Genomic DNA, 17,863 nt, shown 5'->3' with positions numbered 1-17,863 from the left:
GGGGAAGGAGAAGAGACAAAGCAGGGGAAGGAGAAGAAGAGACAAAGCAGGGAAGGAGAAGAAGAGACAAAGCAGGGGAAGGAGAAGAAGAGACAAAGTAGGAAGGAGAAGAGAAAGCAGGGAAGGAGAAGAGAAAGCAGGGAAGGAGAAGAAGAGACAAAGCAGGGGAAGGAGGAGAAGAGAAAGCAGGGAAGGAGAAGAAGAAACAAAACAGGGGAGGGAGAAGAAGAGACAAAGCAGGAAGGAGAAGACAAAGCAGGGGAAAGAGAAGAAGAGACAAAGCAGGGGAAGAAGAAGAGACAAAGCAGGGAAGGAGAAGAAGAGACAAAGCAGGGGAAGGAGAAGAGACAAAGCAGGGGAAGGAGAAAAGAAGAGACAAAGCAGGGGAAGGAGAAGAAGAGAAAGCAGGGAAGGAGAAGAAGAGACAGGGGAAGGAGAAGAAGAGACAAAGCAGGGGAAGGAGAAGAAGAGAAAGCAGGAGAAGAGACAAAACAGGGGAAGGAGAAGAAGAGACAAAGCAGGGGAAGGAGAAGAAGAGAAAGCAGGGGAAGGAGAAGAAGAGAAAGCGGGGGAAGGAGAAGAAGAGACAAAACAGGGGAACGGGAAGAAGGGACATAAAGATGTCTGCTAGATCCCTTCTAAAGGAAGAGCTATGGTTTCTAATGCCCCTCCCCCTCTCTTCATCTCTCTTTTCCCTGGTTCCTCATTTCTCTGTGTTCTAGTCTGACTGACCTCAGATGATCTTCTACACAGAAGCCCTCTCCTCTCCTCTCCTCCCCTCCCCTCTCCTCTTCTCCCTCCCTCTCCTCCCCTCTCCTCTCCTCTCCTCTCTCCCATCCTGCTGCTATATTTATGTTGATTTATTTTGGACTTTAACTATTTACACATCATTACAACACTGTATATAGACATAATATAACATTTGAAATGTCTTTATTCTTTTGGAACTTCTGTGAGTGTAATGTTCACTGTTCATGTCACTTTTGTTTATTATCTAATTCACTTGCTTTGGCAATGTAAACACATGTTTCCCATGTCAATAAAGCCCCTTAAATTGAGATAAAGAGAGAGAAGTAGAAACTACCAAAACAGTAAACAAGGACTTCACAATATGGCCGGCACAACCTAGAAGCACAAAAACAAAACTCACATGGATTGATTCTATCTAATTTAACCTTCATTTAACTAGGCAAGTTAGTTAAGAACAAATTCTTATTTACAATTACGGCCTACCGGCCAAACCCAGACAACGCTGGGACAATTGTGCGCCTATGGGACTCAATCACAGCCAGATGTGAGGCAGCCTGGACGTCTCTTGCACTGAGATGCCGTGTCTTAGACCACTGCGCCCCTCGGGAGTTCCTTCTCTTTGTAGCCCTCCGACCCTCTTAGCCCAAACACGAGAGCCATCAGATAGAATGAAACACAATCCAGTGTGTGTGCGTCATTGCATATGGGTGCTTGTGTGTGTAGAGCGTTTGAGCATATGTGTGTATGTGTGTGTGTCTGTGCACTCTTCATGCATGACCCCGTTTGTGTGTGTGTGTGTGTGTGTGTGTGTGTGTGTGTGTGTGTGTGTGTGTGTGTGTGTGTGTGTGTGTGTGTGTGTGTGTGTGTGTGTGTGTGTGTGTGTGTGTGTGTGTGTGTGTGTGTGTGTGTGTGTTCTCTGCTCCTAATCCAAGGCCTACGTTGTGAAACACGCAGTGACTGACGGCACTCGAGAGGCCCTGGGGCCCTGAAGTAACCTGACACAGACTGTTGCACAACAACCTACTGAGTTGTACTAGGGGGAACGCTCTGTTCTACACCCCCCTCCGTCTCTCTCTCTCTCTCTCTCCTCCTCCTCCAACAGCCTATTGGGCTGGAAACCTTTCTGTTCTGTTCTACTCCCCCTCTCTCTCTCTCTCTCTCTCCCTCCAACAACCTATTGGGCTGGGGAAACCTTTCTGTTCTACTCCCCCGTCTGTCTGTCTGTCTGTCTGTCTGTCTGTCTGTCTGTCTGTCTGTCTGTCTGTCTGTCTGTCTGTCTGTCTGTCTGTCTGTCTCTCTCTCTCTGTCTCTCTCTCTCTCTCTCTCTCTCTCTCTCTCTCTCTCTCTCTCCTCCTCCAACAACCTATTGGGCTGGGGAAACATTCTGTTCTGTTCTACCCTCCCTGTGTCGCTCTCTCTCGCTCTCTCTCTCCTCCAACAACCTATTGGGCTGGGGGAAACCTTTCTGTTCTACTCCCCCTCTGTCTGTCTGTCTGTCTGTCTGTCTGTCTGTCTGTCTCTCTCTCTCCTCCTCCAACAACCTATTGGGCTGGGGGAAACATTCTGTTCTGTTCTACTCCCCCTCTGTGTCGCTCTCTCTCTCTCTCCAACAACCTATTGGGCTGGGGGAAACATTCTGTTCTGTTCTACCCCTCTGTGTCGCTCTCTCTCTCGCTCTCTCTCTCCCTCCAACAACCTGTTGGGCTGGGGGAAACCTGTTCTGTTCTACTCCCCCTCTGTCTGTCTGTCTGTCTCTCTCTCTCTCTCTCTCTCCAACAACCTATTGGGCTAGGGGAAACCTTTCTGTTCTGTTCTACTCCCCCTCTGTCTCTCTCTCTCTCCCACCTCCTCTCCAGTCTCTCCTGTCCACCATTCCCCCCCTCTGTACTTCTCCTCCACTTCTCTCTCCTCAACCTATTGGGCTAGGGAAACCTTTCTGTTCTGTTCTCTCCATCTGTCTCTCTCTCTTCCCTCCCTCTCCATCTTTCCTCCACTTCCCCTCTATCTGTACACCTCCACTCTTTCTCTCTCTTACCCTCTCTCCATCTTTCTCTCTCTTACCCTCTCTCCATCTTTCTCTCTTACCCTCTCTCCATCTTTCTCTCTCTCTCAATATTTTCTCTCTCCTCCCCTCGCTATTCCTCTCTTTCTCGCTGCCTCTTTGTCCAGCCTGGTTCTACTTAGAAGTGGCCTGTCTTGTCAGGTTTGGCTTATGTTTAGTTTGCCTCCACCCTTTCTCCCCCAGAGTGACCCCGTGACCCCTGCACCCCGACCCGGGCTTTGTGGGTGTCTGGGAAACGTGTCCCCTTCGGCTGGACCAGCTGGAGCAGCAACAGGGCCTCCGAGCCTCAGATGACAGCTGGCTGCTTCTTCCAAGACCAGTGTGTGTGTGTGTGTGTGTGTGTGTGTGTGTGTGTGTGTGTGTGTGTGTGTGTGTGTGTGTGTGTGTGTGTGTGTGTGTGTGTGTGTGTGTGTGTGTGTGTGTGTGTGTGTGTGTGTGTGTGTGTGTGTGTGTGTGTTCTAAGACCAGCCCCCAGCCCCCTCTGTGCTTTCCTATCCATAGCACCTATGCCTCCCTGTCAGTCTCATCTGTGTGTTTAGCCGATCATCCACTCTCTGTCTATCTATGTCTATCTGTATGTTGTCAGCCTATCTGTATGTTGTCAGCCTATCTGTATGTTGTCAGCCTATCTGTATGTTGTCAGCCTCTCTGCCTATCTGTATGTTGTCAGCCTATCTGTATGTTGTCAGCCTCTCTGCCTATCTGTATGTTGTCAGCCTCTCTGTCTATCTGTATGTTGTCAGCCTCTCTGTCTATCTGTATGTTGTCAGCCTCTCTGCCTATCTGTATGTTGTCAGCCTCTCTGTCTATCTGTATGTTGTCAGCCTCTCTGCCTATCTGTATGTTGTCAGCCTCTCTGCCTATCTGTATGTTGTCAGCCTCTCTGCCTATCTGTATGTTGTCAGCCTCTCTGTCTATCTGTATGTTGTCAGCCTATCTGTATGTTGTCAGCCTCTCTGCCTATCTGTATGTTGTCAGCCTCTCTGCCTATCTGTATGTTGTCAGCCTATCTGTATGTTGTCAGCCTATCTGTATGTTGTCAGCCTCTCTGCCTATCTGTATGTTGTCAGCCTCTCTGTCTATCTGTATGTTGTCAGCCTCTCTGTCCTATCTGTATGTTGTCAGCCTCTCTGCCTATCTGTATGTTGTCAGCCTCTCTGTCTATCTGTATGTTGTCAGCCTCTCTGCCTATCTGTATGTTGTCAGCCTCTCTGTCTATCTGTATGTTGTCAGCCTCTCTGCCTATCTGTATGTTGTCAGCCTATCTGTATGTTGTCAGCCTCTCTGCCTTATATGTATGTTGTCAGCCTCTCTGCCTATCTGTATGTTGTCAGCCTCTCTGCCTATCTGTATGTTGTCAGCCTCTCTGCCTATCTGTATGTTGTCAGCCTCTCTGTCTATCTGTATGTTGTCAGCCTCTCTGCCTATCTGTATGTTGTCAGCCTCTCTGCCTATCTGTATGTTGTCAGCCTCTCTGTCTATCTGTATGTTGTCAGCCTCTCTGTCTATCTGTATGTTGTCAGCCTCTCTGTCTATATGTATGTTGTCAGCCTCTCTGTCTATCTGTATGTTGTCAGCCTCTCTGCCTATCTGTATGTTGTCAGCCTCTCTGCCTATCTGTATGTTGTCAGCCTCTCTGCCTATATGTATGTTGTCAGCCTCTCTGCCTATCTGTATGTTGTCAGCCTCTCTGTCTGTATGTTGTCAGCCTCTCTGTCTATCTGTATGTTGTCAGCCTCTCTCTGTCTATCTGTATGTTGTCAGCCTCTCTGCCTATCTGTATGTTGTCAGCCTCTCTGTCTATCTGTATGTTGTCAGCCTCTCTGTCTATCTGCCTGTTGTCAGCCTCTCTGCCTATCTGTATGTTGTCAGCCTCTCTGCCTATCTGTATGTTGTCAGCCTCTCTGCTATCTGTATGTTGTCAGCCTCTCTGCCTATATGTATGTTGTCAGCCTATCTGTATATGTTGTTGTCAGCCTCTCTGCCTATCTGTATGTTGTCAGCCTCTCTGCCTATCTGTATGTTGTCAGCCTCTCTGTCTATCTGTATGTTGTCAGCCTCTCTGCCTATCTGTATGTTGTCAGCCTCTCTGTCTATCTGTATGTTGTCAGCCTCTCTGCCTATCTGTATGTTGTCAGCCTCTCTGTCTATCTGTATGTTGTCAGCCTCTCTGCCTATCTGTATGTTGTCAGCCTCTCTGCCTATCTGTATGTTGTCAGCCTCTCTGTCTATCTGCCTGTTGTCAGCCTCTCTGCCTATCTGTATGTTGTCAGCCTCTCTGCCTTATCTGTATGTTGTCAGCCTCTCTGCCTTATATGTATGTTGTCAGCCTCTCTGCCTATCTGTATGTTGTCAGCCTCTCTGCCTTATATGTATGTTGTCAGCCTCTCTGCCTATCTGTATGTTGTCAGCCTCTCTGCCTATCTGTATGTTGTCAGCCTCTCTGTCTATCTGCCTGTTGTCAGCCTCTCTGCCTTATATGTATGTTGTCAGCCTCTCTGCCTATCTGTATGTTGTCAGCCTCTCTGCCTATCTGTATGTTGTCAGCCTCTCTGCCTTATCTGTATGTTGTCAGCCTCTCTGCCTATCTGCCTGTTGTCAGCCTATCTGTATGTTGTCAGCCTCTCTGCCTTATCTGTATGTTGTCAGCCTCTCTGCCTTATCTGTATGTTGTCAGCCTCTCTGCCTTATCTGTATGTTGTCAGCCTCTCTGCCTATATGTATGTTGTCAGCCTCTCTGCCTTATATGTATGTTGTCAGCCTCTCTGCCTTATCTGTATGTTGTCAGCCTCTCTGTCTATCTGCCTGTTGTCAGCCTCTCTGTATATGTTGTCAGCCTCTCTGCCTTATATGTATGTTGTCAGCCTCTCTGCCTATCTGCCTGTTGTCAGCCTCTCTGCCTTATATGTATGTTGTCAGCCTCTCTGCCTATCTATCTGTTGTCAGCCTCTCTGTCTATCTGTATGTTGTCAGCCTCTCTGCCTATCTGCCTGTTGTCAGCCTCTCTGCCTTATATGTATGTTGTCAGCCTCTCTGTCTATCTGTATGTTGTCAGCCTCTCTGCCTTATATGTATGTTGTCAGCCTCTCTGCCTTATATGTATGTTGTCAGCCTCTCTGTCCTATCTGTATGTTGTCAGCCTCTCTGCCTTATATGTATGTTGTCAGCCTCTCTGCCTTATCTGTATGTTGTCAGCCTCTCTGTATCTGCCTGTTGTCAGCCTCTCTGCCTATCTGTATGTTGTCAGCCTCTCTGCCTTATCTGTATGTTGTCAGCCTCTCTGTCTATCTGCCTGTTGTCAGCCTCTCTGCCTTATATGCCTCTCTGCCTATCTGTATGTTGTCAGCCTCTCTGCCTATCTGTATGTTGTCAGCCTATCTGTATGTTGTCAGCCTATCTGTATGTTGTCAGCCTCTCTGTATGCCTATCTGTTATCTGTATGTTGTCAGCCTCTCTGCCTTATCTATCTGTATGTTGTTGTCAGCCTCTCTGTCTATCTGTATGTTGTCAGCCTATCTGTATGTTGTCAGCTGTATGTTGTCAGCCTCTCTGTCTTATCTGTATGTTGTCAGCCTCTCTGCCTATCTGTATGTTGTCAGCCTCTCTGCCTATCTGTATGTTGTCAGCCTATCTGTATGTTGTCAGCCTCTCTGCCTATCTGTATGTTGTCAGCCTATCTGTATGTTGTCAGCCTCTCTGCCTATATGTATGTTGTCAGCCTCTCTGTCTATCTGTATGTTGTCAGCCTATCTGTCTATCTGTATGTTGTCAGCCTCTCTGTCTATCTGTATGTTGTCAGCCTATCTGTATGTTGTCTCTGCCTTATCTGTATGTTGTCAGCCTCTCTGCCTATCTGTATGTTGTCAGCTCTCTGCCTATATGTATGTTGTCAGCCTATCTGTATGTTGTCAGCCTATCTGTATGTTGTCAGCCTCTCTGCCTATCTGTATGTTGTCAGCCTCTCTGCCTTATATGTATGTTGTCAGCCTATCTGTATGTTGTCAGCCTATCTGTATGTTGTCAGCCTATCTGTATGTTGTCAGCCTATATGTATGTTGTCAGCCTCTCTGCCTTATATGTATGTTGTCAGCCTCTCTGCCTTATATGTATGTTGTCAGCCTATCTGTATGTTGTCAGCCTCTCTGCCTTATCTGTATGTTGTCAGCCTCTCTGCCTATCTGTATGTTGTCAGCCTATCTGTATGTTGTCAGCCTATCTGTATGTTGTCAGCCTATCTGTATGTTGTCAGCCTATCTGTATGTTGTCAGCCTCTCTGCCTATCTGTATGTTGTCAGCCTCTCTGCCTTATCTGTATGTTGTCAGCCTATATGTATGTTGTCAGCCTCTCTGTCTATCTGTATGTTGTCAGCCTATCTGTATGTTGTCAGCCTCTCTGCCTTATATGTATGTTGTCAGCCTCTCTGTCTATCTGTATGTTGTCAGCCTCTCTGTCTATCTGTATGTTGTCAGCCTCTCTGCCTATCTGTATGTTGTCAGCCTCTCTGCCTATCTGTATGTTGTCAGCCTCTCTGCCTATCTGTATGTTGTCAGCCTCTCTGCCTATCTGTATGTTGTCAGCCTCTCTGCCTTATATGTATGTTGTCAGCCTATCTGTATGTTGCCAGCCTATCTGTATGTTGTCAGCCTCTCTGCCTTATCTGTATGTTGTCAGCCTCTGTATGTTGTCTATCTGTATGTTGTCAGCCTCTCTGTCTATCTGTATGTTGTCAGCCTATCTGTTGTTGTCAGCCTCTCTGCCTATCTGTATGTTGTCAGCCTCTCTGTCTATCTGTGTTGTCAGCCTCTCTGTCTATCTATCTGTTGTCAGCCTCTCTGTCTATCTGTATGTTGTCAGCCTCTCTGTCTATCTGTATGTTGTCAGCCTCTCTGTCTATCTGTATGTTGTCAGCCTCTCTGTCTGTCTATCTGTTGTCAGCCTCTCTGTCTATCTGTATGTTGTCAGCCTCTCTGTCTATCTGCCTGTTGTCAGCCTCTGTCTATCTGTATGTTGTCAGCCTCTCTGTCTATCTGTATGTTGTCAGCCTCTCTGTCTATCTGTATGTTGTCAGCCTCTCTGTCTATCTGCCTGTTGTCAGCCTCTCTGTCTATCTGTATGTTGTCAGCCTCTCTGTCTATCTGTATGTTGTCAGCCTCTCTGTCTATCTGTATGTTGTCAGCCTCTCTGTCTATCTGCCTGTTGTCAGCCTCTCTGTCTATCTGTATGTTGTCAGCCTCTCTGTCTATCTGTATGTTGTCAGCCTCTGTCTATCTGCCTGTTGCCTCTGTCTATCTGTATGTTGTCAGCCTCTCTGTCTATCTGTATGTTGTCAGCCTCTCTGTCTATCTGTATGTTGTCAGCCTCTCTGTCTATCTGTATGTTGTCAGCCTCTCTGTCTATCTGTATGTTGTCAGCCTCTCTGTCTATCTGCCTGTTGTCAGCCTCTCTGTCTATCTGTATGTTGTCAGCCTCTCTGTCTATCTGTATGTTGTCAGCCTCTCTGTCTATCTATCTGTTGTCAGCAACAAAGTAATGGGAGTCTTTGACGGCATCACAGAAGCACCGCATCACACAGTGGTGGGAAAAGCCAGGACGCGGAGAGAGGAGAAACATGGTGAGGCTTAAAACGATCCCACGGGGCGCAAAGCTCGTTTAGAGACTGCTTGGCCTGCGGTGAGCTGCGAGCTTCTCTATTCTCATGCGGTCTGTCTCGAGCACCAACGTTGTGAGAGGATGTGGGAGGGAGAGGTGTCACAGTGTCATACAATCATCAGCTGTGGTGAAATATCAGAGTGGAGCGACAAGGTAAAGAGAGATGGTTCCGTCGTTACTGCTCTCTTTCTCGTCCTCTCTTTTGTCTTCATCTTCCACTTCGGTGAACTTAGAATTGTCGGTGCGCCCTCTACCCTGCGTGAATGTCTAGGCCACAATAGAGGAACAAACATCTGTTCTCCTCAACTTCAACAAAGAGAGAGAGATAGATGGGCTTCCCCTATTACCTCCTTCCATCTCCCTCTCTTCTATCCCTCCTTCCATCTCCCCTCTCTTTCTATCCCTCCTTCCATCCCCTCTCTTTCTATCCCTCCTCCATCTTCTCTTTCTATCCCTCCATCCATCCTCTCTTCTATCCCTCCTTCCATCCCCCTCTCTTTCTATCCCTCTTTCCATCTCCCTCTCTTTTCTTATCCCTCCTTCCATCTCCCTCTCTTTCTATCCTCCTTCCATCTCCTCTTCTATCCCTCCTTCCATCCCCCTCTCTTTCTATCCCTCCTTCCATCTCCCTCTCTTTCTATCCTCCTTCCATCTCCCTCTCTTTCTATCCCTCCTTCCATCTCCCTCTCTTTCTATCCCTCCTTCCATCTCCTCTCTTTCTATCCCTCCTTCCATCTCTTTCTATCCCTCCTTCCATCTCCCTCTCTCTTTCTATCCCTCCTTCCATCTCTTTTTCTATCCCTCCTTCCATCCCCCTCTTTCTTTCCTTCCATCCCTCCTTCCATCTCCCTCTCTTTCTATCCCCCTCCTTCCATCTCCCTCTCTTTCTATCCCTCCTTCCATCTCCCTCTCTTTCTATCCCTCCTTCCATCTCCCTCTCTTTCTTCCCTCCTTCCATCTCCTCTCTTTCTATCCCTCCTTCCATCTCCCTCTCTTTCTATCCCTCCTTCCATCTCCCTCTCTTTCTATCCCTCCTTCCATCTCCCTCTCTTTCTATCCCCCTCTCTTTCTATCCCTCCTTCCATCTCCCCTCTCCCACGTCCCGAGCCTCTGTCACCACTGGCCCCTACAGATCTGGCCTATTGACAAAACTAAAGACAAGACTAAAGACATTAACAGGAGACAGTGTGGCTGAGACTATAGAGGAGGAGGAGGGGAGCTACGGAGGCGGATTCTCAGATTCTCTGCTGTTTAAGCCTTGAAATATCACATTCTCTCTGCTTTCCCTTACACTCTGTATCTGTCACAAAGAGCACCCTATTCCCTTTGTAGTGCACTACTTTTGACTAAAACTAGTGCATTATGTAGGAAATAGGGTGCCCTTTTTCTCTCGCTCCCTGCTTATCACCCAGTGTCAGTCCCCACACAGCAGCTGCGTGCGTTGGGTTCGGGACTACGGGAAGAATGTCTCTCGTAAGAGAGGCCAAGGCTCTGTGGTACAGCTGTCGTAGGTCATCCCACTTTCACCCCATTCTATCTGACATGCAAGTGGAGGGTTTAACTCCGGGGACCCAGTAGGAATATGGAACTGATTGTAATTCATTCTTAATTCTCATTCTATGACGGAATGGAACCAAGCTGTGAGCTTTAAGCTCCACCCCAGTGGTGAAGCAGTCTATTAGTTGAACCACATGCAAAACGAATAACTTGAAGTAAAAACCAGAACAGACTGATAACTGAGCCTAAGATGTTTAAAATTGCCTATGTAGAAGTAAGAATACTGATAGGACTTTGTCTATAACAATATATCCACTCTGGACAGACCGAGACACAGAGACACTCTACTGACATCACAGGAGGTTGGCGGGACCTTAATTGGGGAGAACTGGCTGGTGGTAATGACTGGAGCAGAATACGTGGAATGGTATCAAATACATCAAGCACGTGGTTTCCCGTCTCTCTTAAGACCATCCAGTTTTGATTTCTATGTGCCATATATTTTAAACTGTGCTGTTTCACAAACGTTCTCCACCTATATACATCCACGTGCCTTACACAAACAACACCAGGCGCGTAAAAACACCACATTGGCATCCCCACAACAACAACAGCCATTCCCACCTCTCAGCTCTCGTCTTCTTACCTGTGTCCTGCCTGAACTGGTGCATCGACTGCAGGTCTAGGATGTAGGGCGAGAGGCGGTTGTCGACTTGGCCTAGCACGACGCTCCCACCACGGGGATCGCTTCGTATCACCGCCTCGATGTGGTGGGAGACGGTCGGGCTGTAGGGCCGCCACCGCCCGTGTTCGTTGAGCCATTCCCACACGACCACAGCGGACGCATGGAGCATGGTGGCCCTGGAAAGAGAAGTGAGAAAATACTCCTCTGTTAGCAACCATTATTTTAAAAGAAGGCGCGACGTTGTGTTTACATCCGGAACCAGGCTAGACTTTTGTTCATTTAGATTTGGCTACAAAGTAGTAGAAACGAGGATCGATGTCTCATCACTGATTCCAACATCACTTGGCTCAATCTAGCCTACACGAAGTACCGTAGTTTCTAAGTTATATGGGCTTGAAGCTAGGTGATATCTACACAAAATACAGGTCTCCCTAAATGAACAAAGAGGATCTTACATTTAGTCATCCGGCGACGTCCTAATGTGAAGGAGCGCAGCATCTGGGCACAAACATCCGTGTCACTTTCATGGTCGAACACGGAGAAATCTGATTTTATACCCGGTTGTGATGCCTTCATGAACCGTGGACAGGCAAAGAAACGGAGAGAGAGTGCTCCTGTTATTCTCGTTGAAAGACTTGCTTTTCAGTCACGTTCTAGCATAAAGAAACTAAATGTGTCCGACTGATTCTTATAAATCCTTTTGGCAGAGTCACTTGTTGCGCAAGTGGCGAGACCAAGCTACACTTCTTGAGTGGCGAGAGAAAGGAGCTCCCGTTCCAGTCGTTGGGGCGTCGTGTGCTGAACTGTTCCAAACTGACATCCAACACCCCTCTCGTAATAGACCTACCTACCAATACCCGTAACTCCCGGATCGAGCTTTCACAAATCTTTGAAACCGGCTGGACAGGTATATGCTACGCAGAGAGAACGGATTGGGTGTACAGTTGCATTCAGTACAATACAATTTCATTCACTACCAGGCACAACATGTTTGTGGGCGATTACTCAGCTCTTTGTGATCATTGGCTAATCATCGCGTCATTTTCCTAGAAACGGTACAGTCGGCCTATTGAACATGTTTATTACATATCATTACTGTAACTATGTATCGTCCCACGGGTGGGAGATGGGCTACATTAGGCTACAAGTAAACCAATTGTGTCAATTACTGTACACAACTACCTAGGCTGAGCACAAGAAAGAACCCATTCAATAGGAAAACGTTCCGGTATCTATATAGGTGTTTTATAGCCTCTCTATTGACTTGTCCAAGTTCAGAGAAAGGCGACTTGTTATGATAGAAGTGATTATGATGTATTGTGATCATGGATCATTTGGATCGCATGTTTACGCACGGGCTAGTCCTTTTTTATAAACACAATCAAAACGCAAACAACAAATGCAGCATTTTATTGGTATTTGAAAATCACATATATTGTTGACCTATTCACTAGTTACTTACGTTCGTTGCGTTGGAGGCTTGGTTTTAGAAATGGGTTCAAAACCAAGACTAACTATCCGCCCGTCTTCCACACGCATGTTTCTCATTTACAATCCTCAAGTGGCTTTAGTGATGGAAAAAAAATACGCCTTTTCATAAATCCATAAAATACAATTCAATTAAATTCCTGCGCGTATTTATTGGATATCGAATTCGAGTTCCATTGATTCAGTTTTCCAGAGCAAATATTGGATATTTGATGTCCTCTGGCTAACCATACGTATCCGTCTCTGTATTCCGAAACTGAATTTTCCAGAGCAAATACCACGCTCAAAGCCATAGGAGGCTGGTACCTGTTCCCATTTCTATACCACGCCCAAAGCCATAGGAGGCTGGTACCTCCGTTCTGTTCTATACCACGCCCAAAGCCATAGGAGGCTGGTACCTCGTTCTATTTCTATACCACGCCCAAAGCCATAGGAGGCTGGTACCTCCGTTCTATTTCTATACCACGCCCAAAGCCATAGGAGGCTGGTTCCGTTCTATTTCTATACCACGCCTTAACGCAAGGAGGCTGGTACCTGATTTCTATACCACGGCCAGGCTGGTACCTCCGTTCTATTTCTATACCACGCCCAAAGCCATAGGAGGCTGGTACCTCCGTTCTATTTCTATACCACGCCCAAAGCCATAGGAGGCCCTCCGTTCTATTTCTATACCACGCCCAAAGCCATAGGAGGCTGTCTATAGCAAGCCCGTCATGTGCATTGATTTCCCAAAGTAGTAGTACGCCACTGGTGCAGATCTGCCCTGAAGTTATCCCAAATTGTAAATGCATTGGCAAACACAAAAATAGCAAGGTATAGTGTTGCCTTACAGGCTATGCCAACTGCAGGTGTATTTATTTGTGTGTCCATTCTGTGTTATTTTACTTGTATATACAGTTGAAGTCAGAAGTTTACATACACCTTAGCCAAATACATTTTCACAATTCCTGACATTTAATCCGAGTAAAAATCCCCTGTTTTATGTCAGTTAGGATCACAACTTTATTTTAAGAATGTGAAAATGTCAGAATATTAGTAGAGATACTGATTTATTTAATCTTTTATTTCCTTCATCACATTCCCAGTGGGCCAGAAGTTTACATACACTCAATTAGTATTTGGTTGCCTTCAAATTGTTCAAAACTTGGGTCAAGCATTTTGGGTAGCCTTCTACAAGCTTCCCACAATAAGTTTGGTGAATTTTGGCCCATTCCTCCTGACAGAGCTGGTGTAACTGAGTCAGGTTTGTAGGCCTCCTTGCTCGCACATGCTTTTTCAGTTCTGCCCACACATTTTCTATAGGATTGAGGTCAGGGCTTTGTGATGGCCACACCAATACCTTGACTTTGTTGTCCTTTAGCCATTTTGCCACAACTTTGTAAGTATGCTTGGTGTCATTGTCCATTTGGAAGACTAATTTGCAATTATGTTGGGAACCAGTATACCACGGCTAAGGGCTGTATCCAGGCACTCCGCGTTGCGTTGTACAGGGACAGCGGATTTTGGTCATATACCACCCCCTCGGGGCCCCTTATTGCTTAATTATCCACTTGAGCGCAACAAATGACAGGCTACAAACAACTCCTGAAAGGCTTGTTGACAAATGTCGTTCTTTGACGCCATCTAGTGGTTGAAGTTGAAAACACATTGCAAGTCAGAATGCAGGATATTTTTTGTTGTCTTTATCGTGTTGATTTAAAATACTGATATAAGGATGTTTTACCAATAAAATTAAATCGATCAATTGAGGTCTTTGCAAGCAACCATATATGGTTTCAGAATGCTAATAGAACTCTAATGAAAAACTATCTATGCCACAGTCAAAAACAGTCTGCGTTTCAGGCTCAACAGAACAGGGCTCCATAGCTCAGGGGTTAGAGCACTGGTCTTGTAAACCAGGGGTCGCGAGTTCAAATCTCGCTGGGGCCTGTATACTTTTTTTTTTTTCCTTTAATCGGATCAACACGTCGGTCTTTCACGTCCTAAACTTGGACAAGACAAAAAATAACTGCCACGATGCATTAGTCTCATTTTATTTTTGCTCACGTTAATGACGTTAATAAATGACGTATGTTGATCAGAGGAAAACAATGAATTGCCAATAAATGAAGATTAAAGGAACAACACAGAGGCTGACAATAGCTTTTCCGTGCACATTGACACTTACAAATGGCCAATGGTGTATCTTTGCATCGGTAGGGTATTATTATCAACACGTACACATTGCCAATAGTGTATCTTTGCGCCGGTACTAGGTTAGCCGACCACAGAAAGAAATGGAACACTAGCGAGCTATGATGTAGCTACAGTAACTAGCTAAATTAACGTTAGTATAACCAAAGATACGATATTCACCTGTGGGTAAAACCAAAACTCTATTAATCTGTGTTATAAACGTTACGATGCTGCCTGCAATACCCTTACAGTAACGTTAGCTATGGGGTTGAAAAAGTGCCCCCGAGCCCTTGAGCTGAGCAACACAGAAACAATAGTCGCTTTCCGAGCAAGTCGAGACGTGATCTACCCTACGACTTTTCAAAAATCAAAATCTTTCCACTTTCTCTGCCAGTCAGAGCCCGGATAGCTCAGTCGGTAGAGCATCAGACTTTTTAATCTGAGGGTCCAGGGTTCAAGTCCCTGTTCGGGCGGTGTTTTTTTTTCTTTTTACCGCTCTCGGTTGCCTTCTTCCTCATCTGCATAGACAGAACGAACGTTAACGAATATTATTATCGGCCTCGATAGCTTCTGTGACTGAGGTTAATTGGAATCATGTTGGGAAATACATGCTATAACGTTACATCTGGTGTTAGGCTTGTTAACTTTAGCTAGCTCGACAAACCCATCAAAACCATATTTTCAAGTAGAGAAGGACGCTTTTTAATACACAATACAAGTATGTGTGATATTTAACAATTTTTCAAATAAGTGAACTGAAATTAAGAAAGCCAACCACATTTTCCAACCGAGCTAGCGAACACGGTGCTCTCTAGTTAGCTAACGTTATCTAGTTGTATTGGATAGCTGCAAACAAGTCTGATACGTTGTGTGACATTATAGTAACAATACATTAACGCAATAATTACACCTAAAGCGTCGACTTCTCTTATAACTTACACGAGGGACAGTGTTTTAGTTGGTGTGTTCTTGCCTCACATTATTTAGCTAGCAGGCACATAACCAGCGCCAGGTCATGAAATCCCTCCGCCACAACCGCAGTGCCAAACCATCAAAGGCGCTACATGTTCAATCTGATGTCTGCCTTGGCTGTCAAGCATTTACCGTGATATGGCCTCTACAGAAGTCAGGGCATGTATACTTCTTATACTATGCGGAGCAGCGCAGGGCTGTTGTGAAGGAAGATCAAATCAAATCACACTTTATTTGTCACATGCGTCAAATACAACACGTGTAGACCTTAAAACTTGTTATGGATGGGGGCAGTATTGAGTAGCTTGGATAAATAAGGTGCCCAGAGTAAACTGCCTGCTACTCAGTCCCAGAAGCTAAGATATGCATATTATTAGTATATTTGGTTAGCAAACACTCTGAAGTTCCTAAAACTGTTTGAATGATGTCTGTGAGTATAACATAACTAATATGGCAGGCAAAAACCTGAGAAAAAATCCAACCAGGAAGTAGGAAATCTGAGGTTTGTAGTTTTTCAACTCATTGCCTATTGAATACACAGTGTCTATGGGGTCATCTTTAGAACCTTGTTTGATGCTTCTACTGTGAAGTGGGTGGCGAATGAGAGGATTGAGTCAGAGGTCTGCCAGAGAGGCATGAGCTGACCACGTGCGTTCACATAAGAGTAAGCTTGCTTTCCATTGCATTTCTACCGACAAAGGAATTCTCCGGTTGGAACATTATTGAAGATCTATGATAAAAACATCCTAAAGATTGATTCTATACATCGTTTGACACTTTTCTACGGACTGTAACGGAACTTTTTTACTTTTTGTCTGCAGGCGCGTCATGATTTTGGATTACTGGGCTAAACGCGTGAACAAAAGGAGGTATTTGGACATAAATTATGGATTTTATCAAACATTTAATGTGGAACTGGGATTCCTGGGAGTGCATTCTGATGAAGATCATGAAAGGTAAGTGAATATTTATAATGCTATTTCTGACTTCTGTTGACTACAAACATGGTGGAAATCTGTGTGGGTTGTTTTGGTCTCTGAGTGCTGTACTCAGATTATTGCACTGTGTGCTTTTTGGGTAAAGCTTTTTGAAATTTGACACAGTGGTTGCATTAAGGAGAAGTTTATCTAAAGTTCCATGCATAACAGTTGTATGTTTTAGCAATGTTTATTATGAGTATATCTGTAAATTGATGTGGCTCTCTGCAAAATCACCGGATGTTTAGGAACTACTGGAAAATAACGCGGCAATGTACACTGAGATTTTTTGATATAAATATGAACTTTATCAAACAAAACATACATGTATTGTGTAACATGAAGTCCTATGAGTATCATCTGATGAAGATCATCAAGGTTAGTGATTAATTTATCTCTTTTTCTGCTTTTTTGTGACTCCTCTCTTTGGCTGGAAAAATGGCTGTGTTTTTCTGTGACTAGGCACTCACCTAACATAATTGCTTGGTGTGCTTTTGTCGTGAAGTCTTTTGAAATCGGACACTGTGGTGGGATTAACAAGAATTGTATCTTTAAAATGGTCTCAAATACTTATGAGATTTCTGTTGTTTGAATTTGTCTCCATGCACTTTCACTGGCTGTTGTTATATCGATCCCGTTAGCGCGATCTCAGCCCAAAGAGGTTTAACCAACAGTGCAGTTCAAGAAGAGTTAAGAAAATATGTACCAAATAAACGAAAGTAAAACATAATAAAAAAGTAACACAATAAAATAATGTAAATAGTCCGGGTGGCCATTTGGTTAATTGTTCAGCAGTTATGGGGCTTGGGGTTGAAGCTGTTAAGGAGCCGTTTGTTCCTATACTTGATGCTCTGGTACCGCTTGCCATGCGGTAGCAGAGAAACGGTCCATGACTTGGGTGACTTGGAGTCTCTGACACTTTTTTGGGCTTGGATGGAAAGGAAGCTTGGTCCCAGTGATGTACTGGGCCGTATGCACTATCCTCTGTAGCCTTACGGTCAGATGCCGAGCAGTTGCCATACCAGGTGGTGATGCAACCGGTCAGGATGCTCTCGATGGTGCAGCTGTCAAGGATGGGAGTTTATGTTTATACAAGACCTCCCGACCTCCCTACCTTCAACCAATCATGCCCTCTGCATTGTTACAACATTTGAGAGGCCATGGCGATGCGGTATGGAGCTCAAGTTGGTCTCTGCATGGCTCCGGGGCCGCAATTCTGTCACACCATCCATAGGGCACCTCAGACCACATTTTCGGATCAAGCACCAATTGGCTCTTAGCTTTGGGTAGTAGCGAAGTAACGGAACCGAATCACATTGGTGAAAGAGTTGTTCACTTGGCTCCCTGATTTGCATACTGCTACTTCTCCTTTTTGAGCTATTTATTTTTTCTGCAGATACATTACAAACTAATTGTAAAGAGGGTGAGTCCTCACTGCAGAAACAATAAATAGTGAGGAGATCACAGCAATCTGGTGCATGTAATACATTGTTTTGCAGGACATCTAATCATTTGGCCAGATCTGACATATGGACCGGGCTCGGAGTCAAATGATCCGGCTCACTGAAAAGACTCACCGAAAATGACAATCACTACAAAGTTACAGG

At 45.3% G+C, this 17,863-nt stretch overlaps 1 protein-coding gene and 1 non-coding gene across 3 annotated transcripts; one reads left to right on the top strand and one right to left on the bottom strand.

Annotated features, from left to right (window-relative positions):
• Positions 1-10,432: 10,432 nt before the first annotated feature.
• Positions 10,433-12,228, bottom strand: LOC124028525 (E3 ubiquitin-protein ligase DTX4-like). Of its 2 annotated transcripts, XR_006837607.1 has the most exons (3): positions 12,107-12,215; positions 11,100-11,214; positions 10,450-10,820 (listed from the first exon to the last, which is right to left on the bottom strand). XR_006837607.1 is itself a non-coding variant. In XM_046340567.1 (2 exons), the coding sequence occupies exons 1-2, from the start codon at positions 12,190-12,192 to the stop codon at positions 10,514-10,516; spliced, it is 393 nt and encodes a 130-aa protein (XP_046196523.1). In that variant the 5' UTR covers positions 12,193-12,228; the 3' UTR covers positions 10,433-10,513. The 2 variants fall into 2 exon arrangements, 1 of the variants encoding a protein (XP_046196523.1); XM_046340567.1 differs by lacking the exon at positions 11,100-11,214 and having other exon boundaries at positions 10,433-10,820; positions 12,107-12,228.
• Positions 12,229-13,988: 1,760 nt separating this feature from the next.
• Positions 13,989-14,061, top strand: trnat-ugu. Its single transcript has one exon. It is a non-coding gene; the product is annotated as a tRNA-Thr (tRNA).
• The last annotated feature ends 3,802 nt before the right edge of the window (positions 14,062-17,863 follow it).

Source organism: Oncorhynchus gorbuscha, unplaced genomic scaffold, assembly GCF_021184085.1.
Source record: "Oncorhynchus gorbuscha isolate QuinsamMale2020 ecotype Even-year unplaced genomic scaffold, OgorEven_v1.0 Un_scaffold_4362, whole genome shotgun sequence".
Lineage (NCBI taxonomy): Eukaryota > Metazoa > Chordata > Actinopteri > Salmoniformes > Salmonidae > Oncorhynchus > Oncorhynchus gorbuscha.
The sequence above is the reverse complement of the archived record's forward strand: the minus strand, read 5'-3'. Positions and strand labels throughout refer to the sequence as shown.

What these genes read in the sequence shown, in the direction of transcription:
- LOC124028525 (XM_046340567.1), bottom strand. Translation starts at nt 12,192, where the DNA reads ATGAGAAACATGCGTGTGGAAGACGGGCGGATAGTTAGTCTTGGTTTT. An exon ending in AAGCCTCCAACGCAACGAAC is followed by an intron (nt 10,821 to 12,106) that starts GTAAGTAACTAG and finishes TTCTCTTTCCAG; the next exon opens with GGCCACCATGCTCCATGCGT.